Genomic DNA, 21,543 nt, shown 5'->3' with positions numbered 1-21,543 from the left:
TCCCGGCTTGCGGCGTGCACCGCGAGTCGGGACAGTAGGCCTCCGAAACCGCACCACTTTGAGTCCTGTACGGGAGAAGGGTGATAAGGTTTTTGGGGAGCGCTCCACGCGACTACTGACTTTTCCATCACGGACTCCGACGACTACTTCCCCGATGACGACTTCTTCCCCGACGTCGACAACCTCATCGACGACATGGCTGGAGAGGATGTCGACCCCAAGTCCAGTGCTTCTGCTGCTGCTGTCCCGTACGTGTTCTTCCTCTTTCTGTTAGAGACTCTTCTACAGTTCCTTGTTCTAGTGTTTGCCCTAGATATGTTAGACTCTGTTTCATATATGCAACTTGCTAAACTATCTGCTCTAGATGTGTTTAGTTATATGCAACTTGCTATACTATCTGCTCTAGATGTGTTTAGTTACAGTTCATATATGAAGATGTTGTTTACCTTCTCTTTATCAAATCGCATGACTTGTTTTATCACTGTTATACTAGTCGTGCTTTATCTAATATTTCTGATAATAAAATCATTTGGTAAATTGCTCATATTTCCAACAGAAGCTATGAAAAGCTATAGTGAAAGCGAAACCAAGCCTCATCTAGCGTTTTTCTTAAACCATGAGAAACTGAAGAAAAAAAACGAGTATTCAATCAGGCATCATATATGATATATCGCATATACATGACATATACACATGTTTGAACATCAAAATCAGGTGTTCTAATTCAATAACCAAGCTTTGCATCAACACATAATATATATCAGAAACAAGAATAAAGAATAAGGCAGACGGATGGTTTTGTATAGAGGCTTAGCGGGCTAAATCTCTCCAAATTTAGCGATATAGCGGGAAATAACAGGCTATTAGCGTCATTTTCAATTTAGCATTAAAAGTGCATAGCTTTGGCTGGAGAGCTCTTCAAAGGCTATAGCTTGACTATTTAAAACCTTGGTTACATACTAAAAGCAATCGCGCGCGTTGCTGCGCCATTTTCTTTGTTGCGTTTTTTCATTGACCATCCACTCATTGAACTGTTAAGGTGATACATAAAATATACATTTTTATGATGATATGTAAAAGATATTTGTCTTGCATGACAATATCCATCGGTTGCACCTTGTTTTGTCCTAAATATTGGTTATATATGTGATCCAGGAACAATTATTTTGCTTGCTTGTGTTGTAAAACTATCAATTATCTACCAATGCAGTCTAAAAGCAATCACACAATTATGAATACAACTTTAGCAAACATGAAGCAGTATTATATACGATGTATAAAATGTTTCACCCTCACTCCCAAGGAACGCCAAATCATTTTTACGAAACATGACAGCCTTGCTTTATATCCCCCAAAACATAAAACACTCACCGCAAAAAAATCATCAAAATGCAAGTACACTTGGATTAATAGTTTCAAAAATAATGTATACTAGTGGATGCTTAAGCTTTACATGATTCACAAGTAGTTGTTTGTTCTGTCATAAGTCTACCAATATATCACCTTGACCTATGATCGCTGCATTCGAAAGGATGTTAAAAACATACTGGTTACTCCCATAAACAAATTTAAGTGGATCAATTATTGCACTTGAATTTTCCAAGCATGAACATGTTTGCACATGGAGCCTATGTTCTCTCTCCTCTTCACCTAGTTCAGAAAGTTCTGAATATCTACAAAATATAATCATCGGCATATCTTGATACTATGTCAACATGAAAAAACTATGCAAATGTAATCATATGGCTCTTGCACAAATAGACATTCATACATCGTGTCAATGAAATGAAATGATACGCAAATCAAACTCTGCATTCAAAATTGAACCCTAAATGTAGTGGCCTTTTAAATTGTCCCTGCCAGAGAAACCGGAAAAAATCAAATTATTTGTTTTTGCTCATATTTCAGAGGTTATTTGAAGTATGTGGTATTCGTAATCCTATATCAACACTTCATCTGTACTTTTATCTTGCACACAGCGTGTCCGTACTGTACAGTATAGTACAACCACATAACAGGTACACATTTACGTTGAATGTATCGGCTACTCTGGCAGTAACCACTATACACTAAGCTTGGGACGGTAATACACACACGCAAATTTCTTCGTAATTGAGTCAACACACGCCATTCTTATTCTTTCAGGCGTTGCCGGGTTGTCGAGAGGGAACCAGTCGAGATGACCCTCCTCCGCCCTAGCTGCCGCGATCGCGTCTTTTATCGCAAACAAGATGGCGGAAGCGAGGAAGAACGGTGGCTCTCCTACAGCCTTGGATGAGTGTATAGCCCTTGGATTTGGAACACCCTGCAGTGAAGAGAATAACATGCAGGTTATTCAAGAGACACCAGGCAAGTGAATATAAATACATGCCTTCCCAAACAACAAAATTCAGGAGTGCCTTGTGAGAAGACAGCTAGGAAGTTAATATGTACTCTGGAATGCCTATGGCCTCTGGAATGGTATCCTGTCAGGTATCAATTGCCATTCCTTTTGATAAAAAGCATTAATTCTTTTCAGATCCTAGTTACCATGATTCGATGATGAATTAGCTATGTAGCACAGGGTTACATTTAAACACCAAAGGCAACACAAGGCAGAATAGCAACAATTGACTGCTACGGATAGTATAAGACTGGTTAAACGATGTCTGATTTCATTTTAAAATGATTTTCTCAGTAGTTTCAGCGAGCATTTCTTGCGAGATCTGGTGAGCATGTTACAGTATGTGTATAACAATGCCAGATATGTTCAACGAACTGATGTTGTAGCAGCTCACTTCTAATGTTGCAGTACAGAACAACACTTTTCCGTTGTAATATTTTGAATCCAACTTCTTCAACCAGGTCTAATATCCCCCTACACACCTTGAAGACATAATGCGTTTATATATTGGGAACTTACCTTCAATAGTGAAACCTTGAAATTGAGAGGTATATCATTTACAGAGGGTATTTTGTAAGAGCCAGGACCACAAGTGAAAAGGTATCCAGGTCGAATCCACTTGTGGTTGTCATCCCCCCATTTTAGCTCTTCCATGGCAGCCCAACCCAAACCTTGGATGAAAGCTCCTTCAATCTGAAATAACGCATCGAAGCTGAAGAACAATACAAAAAAAAAGGGAGAGGATATCACTGCTCCAGAATCCTAATCCATCATATCCTGTAAACATACCTGGCCAATATCAATTGCTGGATTAATCGAATAGCCAAGATCCATGACAATATCAGCTGTCCTTGTGTGGAAATCCCCAGTTAGGGTGTCAATCTCAACTTCTGCAAATGCGGCTCCATAGGTGAAATAATTAAATGGACTCCCCTTGCCAGCAATCCAGTCAAACCCGATATCAGGGGTGATATAAAACCCATGAGCAGAGAGATCTACCCGTTCCATGTAGCATGCTTGAGCTAACTGAAAAACAGAAGATAAAAGGCCATACCAAAATTAATTGGACTGCTAATTTTTTAATGTTATAATACAATATTTTTGAATTAAGGTTAACTATCCATTAACATACACCTAGGTTATGTGTGCATAGCAGGAAGCATCACCAAGCCAGCTGCATCAATCAATCTAGAAGAATACTCGCATGCTCACAGCTGGCGACAGAGGCACCAAAAAGCTTGAGCTCAGAGAAGCTAATGGGATCATCTTGGCTCAAGCTACAACCCAGATGAGCTTGAGCATGGACTCAAAATTGTGAATCTACAAAGTTTGAATAGCCTGACAGGGTTCGCTTAGATGTATATCCCTAATTTTGACAACTTGTCAAGTTCAGCTTAACCTTTATCAAACGATTTATATTTCATATAAGTGAACATTATTCCTTCGATGGCACACTCACTTTTATCAAATTTTTAACAAACACAATCTCAAAGGGGGAGAGCTAGAGCTCTACTCATTGTCAGCCCTAGTTGTGAGCTGTCAAATGTCAGTACAGGGCAAATATGACATCACTGCCACTTCCTCAGATGAAGGAGAAATTCAGTACCTACAGCAAAGAAATGGGTTGTATACTGCAATCCTGGAGGTGGCAACTTCGTGGCAGTAAGCACTCTCCCAAAATGCAGGCATAGTATGCTAGGGAAGCACACAAAATTCTACAATATGGTGAGAGAACATATATTTGGGTTAGAAATCAACAGTCTTCGGTGCTTGGCGATCAAGGTGAGGGACTGAGGGTTTCAAGGGATTTCACAGAGGGGAAAGGATGATTTCAAGTGGCTAGATGGAGTTACAACGTCAAGCGCACTTTGTAACACCTCTTTACCCTTTTATTTTCAGAGTTAAAAGTCAATAGATGTCAAGAAGATGCGACACCGCCGACGTGCTCCTCAAGCAGGGATGCCCCACAGCCCTATCTGCTCTCTCTGTCGCATTCATCTGGAGTCAGCTTTGCACCTAGTCGTGAACTGCTCATTCGCACGGTGTGTAGGGACAAACTGCTTGCTGCACTTCGGACTGCACTTCGCCTCTCCTGCGCCTAAGGAGCACAACTCTGATGATTGGTGCTTCCGTTCCATCGGCAACACCTCCAAGCCTGCTGCCAGGAAGATTAACTGCAGTGACGATCTCTGGAGTAATGTCAACGGCAGAGGCTCCGTTTTATCCATCAGTCCTTCCAGAATATAGCCACCAATCCGTCACCACCAGTGCATATCGTGGAAGAATGGAATAATGGAGCATCATCGGAGGAGATGGGAACCTACAAACCTAACCAAGGATGGCCACTGTCGATGTGTGCAAGCCAGGACCAGCAAATGCGAAGAGCAGCGTTCAGTAGATGCATATCATGGATCTTTTTCATACTTGATGGTACAGACGTTACAAACTATTTTACGTGCTTACACTCCATTACACTGACTCCCGATGGTTTTACTAGTCAAAAGATTGGTACATTACCTGTAGTCCTGTACTGGTTACCCAGTTGTTGGTCCCAACACTAGGCCTATACACCGGCAGTATCATTAGAGATAATGCATTGTACAAATGGAAAGAGCCATGACCGAAGGATTGCTACGATAGCATAACCAGGTAGTAAGCATTACAAGGTGTCAACATAGCATAATGACAGTATTGATCATATTTAGTTGTCTCAGAAATAAAATAATGAATTCATACAGTTCACCAAGATTCTTCAAGCAAGCATCAATAATGTTGCCCAACTACTCAAAGATATAGAATAGGATATTGGTAGAATTACCTCAGCGAAGGACTTATGATTCCCCCTACTAGCAATGGGTTCCATCCGAGCCTTTATTTGCTGACAAGCATCCAAAACTGCAGCACCATACAAATCCGAACTGGCAGAGGCTGCTGTTGGTGAAGCATTTGGAACCTAAACACATGAAATACATGATCATCCCATCGTTGCTAACACAAATAGTATAATTAAAAAAAAAGTAAATATATCTTGTGTAGAGGGAGACTTGTTGGCCCCCCTTACCAGGCATGGGTTCCAAATCTCACCTTATCGGTACTTGTCTCTGAGATAAATACACAGCTTAGAGGGATATCTAGTGATGAGGCGGCAACTTGGGCTATCTTTGTGTGTAAACCCTGTCCCATCTCAACCCCGCCATGCGTTACCAGGACAGTGCCATCAGTGTAAACTTGCACAAGAGCACCAGCCTGCAATTGTTCATCCATCAAAACTTATGTTATATTCAATTACGATGCAAACAAACATATAATAATGTAACCCATAGCTAATTTTTTTACTTGTTTAATATTTTTCAGTGGAACATCTCTAATTTAAACAAGGATTCAAAATATCATCATGGTACTGGAGTATACACTGGCGAGAAATGGCACAAAATACAGCATATTAATGAAATTTCGTTCCAATTCACAATCCACACCGAGCACAAATGCTTCCCTAGTACCAGAACCAGCAACTACGATGGGCTTGTGACATGGTAGACACTGCTAGCACGTGTTCTGGGGTACATATGAGATGACTACGACACCACCCACACCGGGGATGCCCCCATTATCCGTTTAGCTATCAGGTGGAGGGCCCAACGAGGCTAAAATTCATAACCTCTCCGCAATTTTGTTTTAACTTGCTTTATGATATATCTAAGTATAGCTGGTCCCAAGCCCGGGTAAAGGAGGAGGGTTGTGATAGGCTTGGCGAGCCAACGTAAAAACTCAGCCACTCTTATGGAGATGAAACGCAAAAGATTTTCGTTGGGGCGTAACCCTCTCAGCGACGCGCCACATCGGAACCCGGGTGTGGTGGAAAATGGGCAAGGGCCGGGCCGTCACCCCCCAGGTGGCGCGCCGTATCTTGATCCAGATACGGTGGCAAGTGAGCGAGGATCGGGTCGTCGCATCCTTAGTGGCGCGCTACATCGGCGCCCGGATGTAGTGGAAAATGAACAAGGGTCTTCGCATTTGACTCGACGAGTGCGAAGGGTAAGGAAGCTAGCCGAGCCTAGGAGGATTCGCTTAGGTAGCTGGAAGTAGGGTCTCTGACAGGGAAGCTTCGGGAGCTAGTTGATGCAGTGGTGAGGAGAGGTGTTGATATCCTTTGCGTCCAAGAAACCAAATGGAGAGGACAGAAGGCGAAGGAGGTGGAGGATACCAGCTTCAAGCTGTGGTACACGGGGACGGCTGCAAATAGAAATGGCGTAGGCATCTTGATCAACAAGAGCCTCAAGTATGGAGTGGTAGACGTCAAGAGACGTGGAGACCGGATTATCCTGGTCAAGCTGGTAGTTGAGGACTTGGTTCTCAATGTTATCAGCGCGTATGCCCCGCAAGTTAGCCACAATGAGAACACCAAGAGGGAGTCCTGGGAAGGCCTGGAAGACATGGTTAGGAGTGTACCGATTGGTGAGAAGCTCTTCATAGGAGACCTCAACGGCCACGTGGGTACATCTAACACAGGTTTTGAAGGGGTGCATGGGGGCTTTGGCTATGGCATCAGGAATCAAGATGGAGAAGATGTCTTAAGCTTTGCTCTAGCCTACAACATGATTGTAGCTAACACCCTATTTAGAAAGAGAGAATCACATCTGGTGACACTTAGTAGTGGCCAACACTGTAGCCAGATTGATTTCATCCTCTCGAGAAGAGAAGATAGGCGTGCGTGCCTAGACTGTAAGGTGATACCTGGAGAGAGTGTTGTACCCCAGCATAAGCTGGTGGTTGCTGACTTTCGCTTTCGGATTCGTGTCCAGCGGGATAAGCGTGCCAAAGTCGCTAGAACGAAGTGGTGTAAGTTCAAGGGGGAGGTAGCTCAGGCGTTCAAGGAGAGGGTCATTAAGGAGGGCCCTTGGGAGGAAGGAGGGGATGCGGACAATGTGTGGATGAAGATGGCGACTTGCATTCGTAAGGTGGCCTCGGAGGAGTTTGGAGTGTCCAGGGGAAGGAGAAGCGAAGATAAGGATACCTGGTGGTGGAATGATGATGTCCAGAAGGCGATTAAAGAGAAGAAAGATTGCTTCAGACGCCTATACCTGGATAGGAGTGCAGACAACATAGAGAAGTACAAGATGGCGAAGAAGGCTGCAAAGCGAGCTGTTGGCGAAGCAAGGGGTCGGGCATATGAGGACCTCTACCAACGGTTAGGCACGAAGGAAGGTGAAAGGGACATCTATAAGATGGCCAAGATCCGAGAGAGGAAGACGAGGGATATTGGCCAAGTCAAATGCATCAAGGACGGAGCAGGCCAACTCTTGGTGAAGGACGAGGAGATTAAGCATAGATGGCGGGAGTACTTCGACAAGCTGTTCAATGGGGAGAATGAGAGTTCTACCATTGAACTGGACGACTCCTTTAATGAGACCAGCATGCGTTTTGTGCGGCGAATCCAGGAGTCTGAGGTCAAGGAGGCTTTAAAAAGGATGAAAGGAGGCAAGGCGATGGGCCCTGATTGTATCCCCATTGAGGTGTGGAAAGGTCTCGGGGACATAGCGATAGTATGGCTAACCAAGCTTTTCAACCTCATTTTTCGGGCAAACAAGATGCCAGAAGAATGGAGACGAAGTATATTAGTACCAATCTTCAAGAACAAGGGGGATGTTCAGAGTTGTACTAATTACCGTGGAATTAAGCTGATGAGCCATACAATGAAGCTATGGGAGAGAGTCATTGAGCACCGCTTAACAAGAATTGACAAGCCTGACCAAAAATCAGTTTGGTTTCATGCCTGGGAGGTCGACCATGGAAGCCATTTTCTTGGTACGGCAACTTATGGAGAGATATAAGGAGCAAAAGAAGGACTTGCATATGGTGTTCATTGACTTGGAGAAGGCCTATGATAAGATACCGCGGAATGTCATGTGGTGGGCCTTAGAGAAACACAAAGTCCCAGCAAAGTACATCACCCTCATCGAGGACATGTACGATAATGTTGTGACAAGTGGTCGAACAAGTGATGTCGACACTGATGACTTCCCGATTAAGATAGGACTGCATCAGGGGTCAGCTTTGAGCCCTTATCTTTTTGCATTGGTGATGGATGAGGTCACAAGGGATATACAAGGAGATATCCCATGGTGTATGCTCTTTGCGGATGATGTGGTGCTAGTTGACGATAGTCGGACAGGGGTAAATAGGAAGTTAGAGTTATGGAGACAAACCTTGGAATCGAAAGGGTTTAGGCTTAGTAGAACTAAAACTGAGTACATGATGTGCGGTTTCAGTACTACTAGGTGTGAGGAGGAGGAGGTTAGCCTTGATGGCCAGGTGGTACCCCAAAAGGACACCTTTCGGTATTTGGGGTCAATGCTGCAGGAGGATGGGGGTATTGATGAAGATGTGAACCATCGAATCAAAGCCGGATGGATGAAGTGGCGCCAAGCTTCTGGCATTCTCTGTGACAAGAGAGTGCCACAAAAGCTAAAAGGCAAGTTCTACAGGACGGCGGTTCGACCCGCAATGTTGTATGGCGCTGAGTGTTAGCCGACTAAAAGGCGACATGCTCAACAGTTAGGTGTGGCGGAGATGCGTACGTTGAGATGGATGTATGGCCACACGAGGAAGGATCGAGTCCAGAATGATGATATACGAGATAGAGTTGGGGTAGCACCAATTGAAGAGAAGCTTGTCCAACATCGCCTGAGATGGTTTGGGCATATTCAGCGTAGGCCTCCAGAAGCTCCAGTGCATAGCAGACGGCTAAAGCGTGCGGAGAATGTCGAAGAGAGGGCGGGGTAGACCGAATTTGACATGGGAGGAGTCCGTTAAGAGAGACCTGAAGGATTGGAGTATCACCAAAGAGCTAGCTATGGACAGATGTGCGTGGAAGCTTGCTATCCATGTGCCAGAGCCATGAGTTGGTTGCGAGATCTTATGGGTTTCACCTCTAGCCTACCCCAACTTGTTTGGGACTAAAGGCTTTGTTGTTGTTATGATAAATCTAAGTAGAAATAAGTATAGCCGTATGCTGATCTGATAGAAAATGAGTTATAGAAGGATTACACAAATGCAAGGTTAGAGCAAAAATTCATGCTTTTAAAGTTTAGACACACAGGCACACCAATAGCATGTACATGAGCAAATCAGGGAGCGGGGTTGGGAAAGCATTCCCATCCATATCGACAGCAGGAACAAATCATCCGAATGCGCTAGACTCGTTTGCCATCCCGCCCCAAACATTCACCACAAAGCAAATAATGTAGTACTACATCGACAGCGGGAACAAATCATCACAATTCGCTAGACTCGTTGCCATCCCTCCCCAAACATTCACCAGAAAGCAAATAATGTAGTACTACATCTACCGACATCCATGGCACGATTGGCATCCCGGAGATCGGCGAATACCTCTACCTTTGGCGCCTGATTGCCCAAACCAACCTCAGCGATGCGCCGGACAGCCTTCGCTCGAAGTGGACTGAGAATGGAGCGTACTCGGCCAAGTCCGCCTACCTCGCCACCTTCCACGGTTCCACCCATTGCCAGGCTTGGAGGCTAACTTGGAAGTGCTGGGCGCCACCACGGGTGTGTTTCTTCCACTGGCTTGCGAACCTCGACCGCTGCTGGACTGCTGACCGCCTCGCGCGCCGTAACCTGCCACACCCGCCCTGCTGTCCGCTCTGCGATCAGGCCCCAGAGACACATCACCTTCTCCTGGGATGCCCCTTCGCTCGACAGGTGTGGCACGAGATCCTCTCATGGTTGCGCCTCCCTTGTCCGCCGCCTAACAACGACGCCACGCTTCACGACTGGTGGCGACTGGCTAAACGGAACACGCCCAAGCCGATGCACAAGGGCCTCGCTTCCGCCACCCTGCTCGTCCACGATCAAGGCCGAGGCTGCACTTTGGGCCAGAGCAGGGGCCCTAGGCCTCCGCGTCATCCTGCCTCAACCCTGGGATGTTCAATAATGCTCCTGTACTTGCCTTGTAACTCGCCTCCTAGGAGGATTGTGACAAACCCCCTCTTTTCAATACAATGAAACGCAAATCTTCTGCGTTTTCTCAAAAAAAAAACATTGACATAAACTCAATAAACATTTAAGCAGAAAAACACGAAAATATGTTCTCAGACTTACAACTGGAAAAACAGAGCATGTGGACTGTATAGTTTTAACATATGTTGAATAACTTGTAGTCTTATGGAATTCCCAAACATTAAGTAGCCAAAACTGAGACCCCAAAAACAGAGCTTTCTATGTGTAGTCTGTGAGGGGAAGCTATTCACCTGATTCATAAATTTTGCAGTGAAGGATATGCCAAATTTTGTGGGAACCATAGCAATGCCTCGCTTCCTCCAACGATTTTCACTGTTAAAAACATTTACAGCTTTGCGAGCCTCCAAAATATTACAAGATGCCTTCAGTTCATCCCAAACCGAATGCATTGTACAATTCTGGAGCAACTGGCCATAATAAAGCTCAGTTCCCTCACTTTGGAAATTAAGTTCCTGTAAACAGTATATTAGTTAACCAACAATGGTGTGGCAAGGCTAGCACCATCCACTAAGCTGTGCATGCTTACTTTTATCTCCTCTGGACTCCGCTTGAGTTCTGTAGCCATGTGATGAATCCAATTCTCTGCAATCAACATGCCTTGTGGACCACCAAAACCTCTAAAAGCAGTATTGCTTGGGAAATTTGTAAAGCATACTTTCCCACTGACTCTGATATTTGGTATAGCGTACACATTTTCCGAATGGAAAACAGCACGCTCCAAGACTGCAAGGGACAGATCTAGTGAGTTACCACCGTTGTTGTAAATTTCAAGATCTAAGGCCTGTATCTTCCCGTCATTGGTAAATCCAAGCTGAAAGATCAACCATAGTTAGGTAGAATACAAAAAAGGAAAGTGAAGTTCAGTAGTAGTCATATCAGAGCTAAGCATCCACTTGTTATTGTCCCCAATTGACTTCAACATTACATGACAGTGGTCCAGTGTATTTACTGGTTATCAATTAGCATTCAGATTTATCTTTCAAATCTCAAGAAATGATGCATATGGAGATATTGAGTCCTTCAGAACCAATCAACCAAGTTGCTGAGATTATTTGCTATAAACTCAGCAAACTCCAGTCATCAAACTCACAGTATTAACTATCAGACTGAAACGAATGTACTGTTTCAACTCCATACCTTATATTTCCCTAGGAAACTGTGCCTCTGTCCAGTCGTTATCATGTCAACGTCCCTGTCCAAAACAATCTTTACTGGCCTTCTTAGACAATAGGAAGCTACAGATGCCGCGGCAGCAAATATTGCTGATCTAGTTTCTTTTCCACCAAATCCGCCACCAATACGCTTAGTCTTGCAAACAACTTTTGATAGTGGAAGACCAAGAGCATTAGCGACATACTTCTGATGCTTCTGGGGAGCCTTCAGATAAAGAACATTTAGTCAAATAAGAGTATAAGACCAACTACACATGTCATGTTGAACAAAACATGACATAAGACACCAGTAGCAAGAGACAAGTGACTCACAAATAAGGGCAGGAAAGGCAATACTACTAACCTACAAACTATAGCGAAATATACACCATTTTATATATGTGTTTAGTATGACATTGTTATGTTAGTGCTCCACATCCATCGTATTAAATAATGTCATACTTGTTTCTTGTATTTATTTTGCATATGTTCCCCGTGCATCTATGCCACACGCTGCACTGATAATTTTTCTAAACCTAAAGTTTGACAGATAACTAAAAAAAGTTTGTCAGCACCACCTTAACCAGCTCGGCAACTTCCACGTGGCCTGGATGAATGGCGGGTGATGGATTTGGGACCACGTAATAACTAGCAGCAGCATGTCGTGTTCACACTGAAATAACATCACGCTGAAACCTGCCAAGGTCTGAACCGAGACAGCACTCAACCTTAGGACACACTTCTCTTTGACGAAAGAACGCAGTGATGAACCTTGGGTAGATGTGATGCACATGAGGCTTAATTTATACTCCCTCTGTTCGGCTGTGTTAGGCCGGTAAGCACATCCAGGTAATCCCTGTTTGTAAGGTCATAGTTACGATACTCTCACCCTTCCACGTGGTAAGATTTCATGCCCCCATGGGCTGAAAAATTCAGGCCCAAATCGACTTGAATCCACCGATTTGGCCATCAACAAACCCGAACAGAGGGAGTACTGAAGATTACTGTGATTGAGTTATTAGGTGATTAAGGACTACATAATATACAAATTCTTAGAAGTGAAGGCTACTACGAAAATAAAAAGCAAAGCCTACTGCGAAAATTGAATGCACCAGATACTGGGCCATAGCCTACAACAAGCAGAAACACTAGTTGCAGTGGATCCCACTACCTCTACCCCTGCCTCTTAACCTGGCATGTTAGAAGAGTAGCAAGTGAGATGTTTCCCCTGCCCTGCATACTGATGTCCAGTAGGGTATTACTTTGCAATATCTCCAGGCAAGAGAAAGGTTCATACTCCTTTTATTTCTAGAGTACTTACATTTGTGAAGAAGCTATAACTCTGGGAGCATGAAACATATTATCAACATGCAATTCACATTGTAAATTCAAAACTAAAGAACAGAGCATACTTGCGTAGATGAGATCATATGAATTTCATTTCCAGAATCAACTGGCCAGACAAAAGTGCATTGAGGTTCCATGTAGAAGTGCTCTTGACCCCCGACTCGAATTTCTCCTTCTATAATTTTATCGCATGTATTGGATGCAAAACATTGTTCAACATCCCCATTTGAAAGGCATCTTGTGGTATTGGGATGAAAGCTACCAGCTTTGACAGCTTCCGATATTGAGAGGATTGCTGGCAGCTCAGAATACTCGATATTTACTTTATTTGCAGCAACTTTTGCGTTATCATGGGTATCTGCCACAACAATTCCAATAATCTGCCAATGAGAAGAGAAAGGTGTAACTGAAAACTTAACAAAAAGTGCGGGATTCCCCACCTCCCAAATCATATCAAAACTTGTATGCCTAAAATATCAGATCTAGCAGATATACCTGGCCAACACAAGTAACAATATCAGATGCAAAAACCTCCTCGTCATGGATAATTGGCCCAATATGGTTGGAACCAGGCACATCTTTTGAAAGAAAGAGACCAGCAAACCCAGGGGAACATTTGGCAACTGAATCGTCGATAGACAAAATGCGAGCATGAGCCTTCTTACTCAGCACCAGAGCGGCATGTAAGTTATTCGGGGGTGTTGGTGTGTCATCAACATATTCTGCCTCACCAGTGACCTAGCATATTGGATTGAGAGATCAAGCAAGTCAAAAAGATAAAGTATAGTTTCCTTTTTGCTGTTTCTTTTCTGTTTTTTTTCTTTGCTCCATTTGGAGTTTGGTTGTATTTTTGCGGCACTTGTAACAGAAAAAGGTGCACATTTGGATGTTTGCTCCAAAAATAATTTGTTACAGCGTAGGACAAATAATTATCCAGTAGTGGAGGAAGCTACAACAACATAACACGTTTCTTAGTTCAAGGCTCGTCCGTATTTATTTATTTGTGCCTTTTACAAGAAGGTTGATCCCACGTGAGAGTAAGAGTATGTGTTCACTTATAACTTCTGCAGCTGGTTCTGCATATGAGTAAGTGTGCAAACGTTATTTGTGCCTCTTGCAACAGTGATGGTTCCGCTTGCGAGTATATTGCATTTATTAGTTGTGACTTTTACAAGATTGTTAGCCTCATGTGTAAGTAAGAATGCAGAGAGGAGTGAACTCACCACCAACTCCAATCTTTATAAGTAGGAAAGGTAAATACTACAAGGTTAATAATACCTGAAGCATAGCTGACATATGAACCATTGGTTGTCCCACAGCAGTTCCTTGCCCCACTGATTCATAACCTTGAGTTCCAATAGAAACAGGTCTAGTGTAAGACTGTATAGCTGACATATTAGCTGCATCCAGCCCAACCTTCCGTAACCCTTTAATGTTCATCTCATGCGTAACATAAAGGAAAAATTTGAAAAAGAAACTCAAAGTGAGTGAACTGCGAAATTCAACCATTCCACCTGGTGCATTCTCTGCTAGTGGGATGTCCTCTTTTAACAAATTAAAGGTCTCATCCAGCAATCCATCATCCAACTTCTTTCCAACAAGGAATTTTTCAGTTTTTGCAGCAGTAAGTGGAACCACAGCTACCCCTCCGTAGACAATAGAGACATCGGATACTATCCAGTTTCCTTCAGCCTCTGTTATATGCATACGCATTCCAGCATTCACCAAAGCAATGTCATCCTCCCTTCTATGTGCCTGTTTAAATTCTTTTACATATTCATATGGTCTTGTCCATGGTAGTATAACAGAGAGCAATATTTCATCAGCCTTTAAATCAACTTTGCGATAGCCAAGAAAGAAATCTTTTGCAGCAGTAGTCCTAACATTATTGTTGACATCAATTATCTGGAAATTTGCACCAGTGGCCATCCAAAGTGGGTTTAGATCTGATATTGGACTAGCAGTACAAATATTACCACCAACAGAAGCAACATTCCTGATTTGTGTTCCTGCAAACCATTTTAACTGCCGTAGTATTGCGTGGCAAGACGAAGTTTCATGAGAACCACGCTCCGCAATAACATTTTTGAGGAACTTCTGGAGCTGTGCGAGTCTAACTGCAGAACCAATGTGTAAGCCATGTTCTTCCACTTTGAGGGTATGAAGTTCTGGAACATGGGTAACTGAGATCATGACCTTATATTGAGCATTCTTGAACTTTGTTTCAACTCCCACTTCGGAGTTACCAATGATAAGTTTCGCATCTGGGTAGCAAGATCTCAAATACAGTAGCTGCTCTAATTTAAGAGGTCTATACCATCTGATCCCATTAAACCCATTCAATTTAAGTGGCATAAATTTTCTCAACTGCAGTTCTGGGGGGAAAATGAGCTCCTTCTCGCTGTATGAATTTCCATCGATTTCGTTGTATGAACAAGGTAAGTAGACTTTCACGGAAGACAATGTTGAAGATTCATTAGCATTGACATCTGTCTCATTTCTGCATGAACATGGCTTTCCAGTTGAAGGGCAGATAGCTTGGCCATTAGCATTTTCTGAAGGTGAAGCTGTGTACAAGGAATCATCCGTTTTCGCAAAGACGCGGAAGGCATCTATTATTGGTCTGTAGCCAGTACAGCGACACAAATTTCCTGCAAGGCTATCTTCAATCTGCTCTTCGGTAGGAGGATGTTTACTTGATCTCAGCAGTGCATACATGGACATCACAAAACCAGGGGTGCAAAATCCACATTGTGAACCATGTGCCTTGGCTAAACGTTCCTGTAATGGACATAGTGTCACGAGAAAGGCAAATAGATACAAATGGATGTAGGGAACTGATGAGTAATGTTGCTCAATATTTCACTTAATTTTTCCCAGCATACAGAAGGCTGTAGAAACTTAACACAGCACGAACATGTGACAGCTTTATAGTTTATACATGACCACATTTTCAATAAATGGATTTCAAGTAATAAACTCTAGACAGTAAACTCGTTTAGTGAGAGGGTAGGTTTTTTGTTAGGGTGTGTACAATGGTGCTATTTTAGCAATGCCACCTAAGATAATTGCTGAGTTGGAGAACAGAGAAATGAGAAAAAAGACTTGCCTTCCCTTAGCTAAGAGCATCTCTACTCCATCCCCCAAAATCTAAATATGGGGGAAATTTTCTGGTTTGGGGAATTAAGCACTAGCTAGTCCATCCCCCAAACTCTACACCTCTAGCCCATTTTTGCTCCAAAGAAGCGCAAGTCTCAGCAAACTGGGACAGCCCAATCGTCCCTCTCGGCCATTGTACCCATTGTACTGTTATGGATGCAACTTGATTGTATTGAAGGACCACGGGGCATATGTATATTACACAAGACTTGGGGTACAAGGAAAGGAAACAAAGTCTAATAGGACTCCTAATACTAATATTCCTTAACATGTACAAGATGTCATCTCTTAGTTACATAGGAGTATTTTCTAGTATGAATGTATGATTCCATAAATTTAGGAGTAACAGTAACATACAATCCATTGCATAATATCTTTGTTTGTCTTCTCTAAATGATATGCATGGTATAAGATAAGGCTGTCTTATCAACAATTGTACATGCCCTTAGTCCACTTGACATCTTTGGAGAGTGGAGAGACTTGACCTGATTGCATAATATGGTGTATTCATATAATAAAAAATATAACCTATCAAAATAGAAAAATATATTTTCCTGTACTAAGCGTAGGTAATTCATCATTTGATCTACTCAATATTCCTAATATGCCAAATTGAGCTGCTTAGTTGTGCTCACCAAGTTCTGCAACTTCTTTTAGTCATATTTTACCTGGATACTAGTCTTACAGTAAATAGTGTATCGGTGTGTCAATTATTTTATGACATTGTCGTCCTTGTATCAAGCTAAATGGGTTAATGTCACATGTCAGAATCAGACCTGATGATGTTCTCAAAAAAGAATCAGACATGATGTAAAACCACACCTGACCTACTGCAGTATACATGGATAGGTTTTACTGCTATAGAATCTTAACCTTTTTCAGTACGTTTTAATCAACAGAATATAGTATTATCATAAAAGAATTTAAATATTCCATATTCATCATTTCACTAGCCAGCATGGGAAAAAAAATACTACCTTCTACCTTGGTAGTCAGGATCATATCGGTAACAGATGTAGCTGCCACAAGTCATACAAAAACAGTGCATCACCTGGACTGGGTGCAAACCTCGCTGGCGATCTCCAATTCCCTCTACTGTGATTATGTGCATTCCTTCCAAAGAATAAAGTGGAGCCAGGCAGGCGTTTATTGCATAATGCCTACATAAAGTAAGTAAATTATTTGGGCCAAAATGGAGCTCAAATTCAAGGAATAGGCAATAACCACAAAAGATACATGGCAGTTAATATACAGGATTTACATTCGCCACTCAAAAATGGCTCATTAGCAATGCACACCACTATACCCTTTAAACACCACAGGTTAAGAAATGCATGCAAGCTACAGTATGCAAATGCATGTTGTGTTTCAGCTGGAAGAAAGCGGAATGAATAAGGGTGAATGTACTGCAGAATCTATTTCCATTGCTATGTGACCCACAGTTTTTTTAGGATTGTTTGGTTGGCGGATCCAAGTAGAATGGAATGGAATGGTTCCACCTCAGTGTTTTCCATGAAGAATGGAATTATTCCAGATTTTGTTTGATTGGAGGGATGGGATGGAACGGGACGGTTCCATTATGTGTTTGGTTGGAGGAATGGGATGGAATTTATTTTTTTGAGGAATGGGATGGGATAAATATGGTTCAAGGCACGTCGTGTATAGAAATAGCGAGGTTACCTCTAGCATTTGCAAATTTGCATATGTATAAATTTCAGCAACAGCTCATTTGCATTGTCAGCAACATTTATTCGGTTTTCCAGAAACAGTAACTCAAATTAGATAGAATGAGTATGACATCACTTGTTGAAGAAATATGATTCTCACTGTGATTTCTTTGTAGTTTGATCATAGCATGAGACCATGACAGTGCAGGCACCACAACCGCCTTCACCGCATCCAAGCTTTGTTCCTCGAAGACCGATATCTACAATACATAGCTACAGAGAAATTAGGAAGTAGTTTGCAAAGCACCAAATGTAAATGATGCAAGTACTATGTGTTACGTTATATCTTGAAGGCTTGAAGCTGACAAATGCAGCAGTCTACGACCCCAACGGATGCTCTTGAACTGCTCACAAGAAGGTGGTCGCTGACTATGATGATGCTATAGCGTCCATCGAGGCTCAGTTTGCTGCCTACAAGACATGGGCGGAGGAGGATAGTTGTGCCTCCACTATTCTCGGTTTCTAAGCAACGTGGTTGTTCTTTCTTAGGCACAGTTGATGCGGGCACGTGTTCGTGATCACTACGAGCCCCCTCTATGTACCTCGCTGCTATGCGACAGGAGCAGTGGTTGAATCAGAGTGATGCAACGGTTGATGACTTCTTATTACCCAGCTATCCTCGGCGTGACATCAGATTGACTCTCTTGGACCGGAGGTTGGACAAATCTACCAGTGCTCTGAATGTCAGCACTCTCACTTGGAGCTTCATTGCATCTACAATTTCTTGACACATCTTTGGGCTGAGTTTCAACAGTTTCATGCTCAGCTGCTAGCTCACCACCCTTGTGAGTCTGTTGGAGGCCCTTGAAGCTATTCATATGCATACCAGGCTTTATGGCGTGAGTCTGCTTCTTTATCCTTCAGTTCTGGCTGTCTGGGCTCCACCTCCTGCATCTAGTACGACACCTTCCATTGTCCGTTCACCACTGGCCCTTGGTGGTGGTTCTCTTTAGCGCTAGAAAGTTTGTCTTGTGCAACGTGGCTTTCATCAAGAGAATGGTCACTACTCAAAGAGCTGGGCCCACGACACTGAATCGAACGCATGGGCTATATCCAGCTTGAGCATGGCACGCGGCTCACCCAGCCAGTGCAGCTATATCGCCGTTTGCTGAACCAACATGAAATTATCATGTATGCAGCGTTTTCAGGTGAAAATGCATTGGTTCTCCTCTGCCAAAGCCCCCAGCCTAGGTGACAACCTGGTGGCCAACATCTTCGCCACCAACATGGAGAAGATGTGTATTGAGACTGAAGGCGTTGGTAGTCGGAGGGCCAAGGCAGCCGGTCACTTGGGAAGGAGCATTAACAGGGCCTAGTTCGGTTCCTTTTTCTTTAGCAAAGGAGGATGGCCCCCGGCCTCTACATCTGGGCGATGCATGCGGCCACTTTATTAATTATTCTCACAAGACCTTACAAAGTCATGCAACAGTAAGACTAAAGCCACCGTCTAGGCAACATCTGCCGCTACTCCTATCCAGTTGATGTAGGGATGCTGATAGTCTGGGCCTAATACCAAACAGACCTCGCAGCCAAACCTAACAACTATGACCTGAGGTCCCAACCAGGACGCCTGCCGGGTATGGGGCACCCACCAGTCCGGCGCACTCTTCAACCCGGACGCCTGCCGGGTATGAGGCCGCCGCAGCCACCTGCCACCAACCCATCTTCAGAGTTGTACTGCTGCATCTACCGTGCCAGGTCTCTCTGCCATCGACGCCACCACGACGCCAGACAGCGTCGTCCTCCTGCGCGAGTCCATCCTCGCACATCGGACGCCGAATCTGCACTGCGCCACGCCGTCGAGATCTGTCGCCATCAATGTGTAGGATGAAGCACCGCTCCACCTAAGATGCGGTCCACTGGTCCCTCGAGACCGTGCACACCTCCAAGAACGACGCCCCCAAGGGGGGAACGACATAAGAACGCCGCCGTCTTCCGATCAACTGATCTAGGGTTTCCCCCGGAGGTAGCAGACAGTGACCTTGAAACTCTCCTCGGCGATGCCTTCAAGAAGGGAATGTCGCAAAATAGCGCCGCCACCGCCGGCTTTGGCAGTAAGCCGAAAGCAAGTTTTCACCCGGATCTGTTCGAAGGACCTTCATCAAGCATCTCGTGCACGGATCGCCGTCATCTCTGCCGGGGACTGGACGATGGATCCAGGCCGCCCCCACCTGACCGGCCACGGCACCACCGCGGTGCCTAAGCCGGCGCCGTCAGGCCCACCATGCCCGCCTGTAGACGCCTCCAGATCTGCCGGCCCGCGGACGAGGCCCGCGATCTGGGCCGCCGCCACAGGTGCTCCTCGGCCGCGGGGAGAATGCGCCTGTGCGCCTAGTTCAGTTCCTGGAACCCCCGTCCATAGCGAATGCGGCTTGAGAAAGGCAGCCATAACATCGGCCTTCATGGTCCCCGTGAAACCGTCTAGACCTAGCGCCTTCCCGCAGCAATCGACGCACCAGTCTCACACTTTCCCCTCCATAAAGGGTTCGCCAAGGCTAGCCAAGTCCTCTGAGCGTGAACCTTGAAAGTCCAGGTCCAGCAAGAACTCGCACCCCTCGGCCGTACCAAGAAGCATGGTGAAGTGGTCAAAGGCAGCCTCGGCCATGGCGGCATGGTCAGAGACCACCCCATCATCGACTGTGAGGCTATGAATCACCTTCTTCTGCTCCCTGTAGATGGCGTGTTTGTAGCACCCTCCCTTCACTTATTATCGGTTCAGGATTTTGATCAGTTTAACGAGCTCTTACACATTTTATATATTTTGGGAATAATGGCACCCACTCATCTTCCTGAACTTTTAGTGGCTATGAATCAGTTATGGTAGACTAACTACATCATGTCTGTTTGTCAGTTCAGTTTCATTTCTACATTAGCAGCACACTCCAAAATCAACTGTGTTCAGAGAACATTTTGTGTTGATTCCGTGTCCCACTGTACGATTTTTGTACAAGCAAGTATCCACCGTCGTGTGGTTGCATAAACAGAGCAAAAACATTACTTTGAAGCATATCCGACAAGTTTTCATTTGCTACAGGCTTTCGCCCGCTTTATAGATAAAGCTAAAGCCACAATCATGAAACAGAGTCTGAAAGTATCACGACACATGGGTTCAGGCTGGGGGCAGCAGCACAACCGATTCAGGTGCAGACAGCGCGCCACAGATGCTTTCGTGATACGATACAAGTTAGAGAGCGGGAAGGGGGGCGACCTCGGAGGTACTGGAGGAGGGTGAGGTGGGCGAGGCCGTCGGGAAGCACGCGGCGGACGCCGTTGACGTAGATGACCGCCTCGTCGGACCAGTCCACCGCCGCGGACGGACCCTCCTCCGCCGCCTTCGTGAGCGAACCCATGGACAATCACCGCGGGGCGAAGGCTTACTGGAAGCGCGCACCGCTCGCGCCGGATGAAAGACCGGGGTGGGGGAGGGAGGATCCCGATTTGGATCAAAGTGTTGTGTGGAAGGTTGTCTGCGGCCGCGGGACTCTGGCAATTGTTTAGAGACGGGTCGAATTGGACTCGTGGAGTGATGCGGCGAGGATGATACAGCACGTGCGGTAGTAGTGAGCAAGGCGGTAGTTCCACCTGCCGCTGAGTCACGATTCAGTCGACAACGACAAACCGCCAAAACCGACATAAAAATGGAGAAATTTAATCTTAACCCATACTCCGTCCGTCCGAAAAAACTTATGCCTCCAGGATATGGGTTGTATTGGTGACCCTTTCACTGGAAGGAGAG

General features: G+C 44.5%; 1 protein-coding gene across 1 annotated transcript; it reads right to left on the bottom strand.

The window, feature by feature from the left end:
* Positions 1 to 1,875: 1,875 nt before the first annotated feature.
* Positions 1,876 to 21,323, bottom strand: LOC123181425 (xanthine dehydrogenase). Its single transcript, XM_044593684.1, has 14 exons — positions 21,016 to 21,323; positions 17,908 to 18,007; positions 17,132 to 17,240; positions 14,200 to 15,702; positions 13,417 to 13,659; positions 12,987 to 13,301; positions 11,561 to 11,800; positions 10,950 to 11,234; positions 10,654 to 10,875; positions 5,468 to 5,629; positions 5,202 to 5,336; positions 3,173 to 3,409; positions 2,903 to 3,076; positions 1,876 to 2,305 (listed from the first exon to the last, which is right to left on the bottom strand). Exons 1-14 carry the CDS (start codon positions 21,155 to 21,157, stop codon positions 2,063 to 2,065), a joined length of 4,110 nt encoding a protein of 1,369 aa, XP_044449619.1. The 5' UTR covers positions 21,158 to 21,323; the 3' UTR covers positions 1,876 to 2,062.
* Positions 21,324 to 21,543: the final 220 nt, after the last annotated feature.

This window comes from Triticum aestivum, chromosome 1D (assembly GCF_018294505.1).
Source record: "Triticum aestivum cultivar Chinese Spring chromosome 1D, IWGSC CS RefSeq v2.1, whole genome shotgun sequence".
NCBI classification, from domain to species: domain Eukaryota; kingdom Viridiplantae; phylum Streptophyta; class Magnoliopsida; order Poales; family Poaceae; genus Triticum; species Triticum aestivum.
Note: the sequence above shows the minus strand (reverse complement) of the source record. Positions and strands in the feature narration are given on the sequence as shown.

What these genes read in the sequence shown, in the direction of transcription:
- LOC123181425 (XM_044593684.1), bottom strand. Translation starts at nt 21,157, where the DNA reads ATGGGTTCGCTCACGAAGGCGGCGGAGGAGGGTCCGTCCGCGGCGGTG. An exon ending in TTGTTACTTGTGTTGGCCAG is followed by an intron (nt 13,302 to 13,416) that starts GTATATCTGCTA and finishes TCTCATTGGCAG; the next exon opens with ATTATTGGAATTGTTGTGGC. An exon ending in CAGAGACAAGTACCGATAAG is followed by an intron (nt 5,337 to 5,467) that starts GTGAGATTTGGA and finishes TCATGTGTTTAG; the next exon opens with GTTCCAAATGCTTCACCAAC.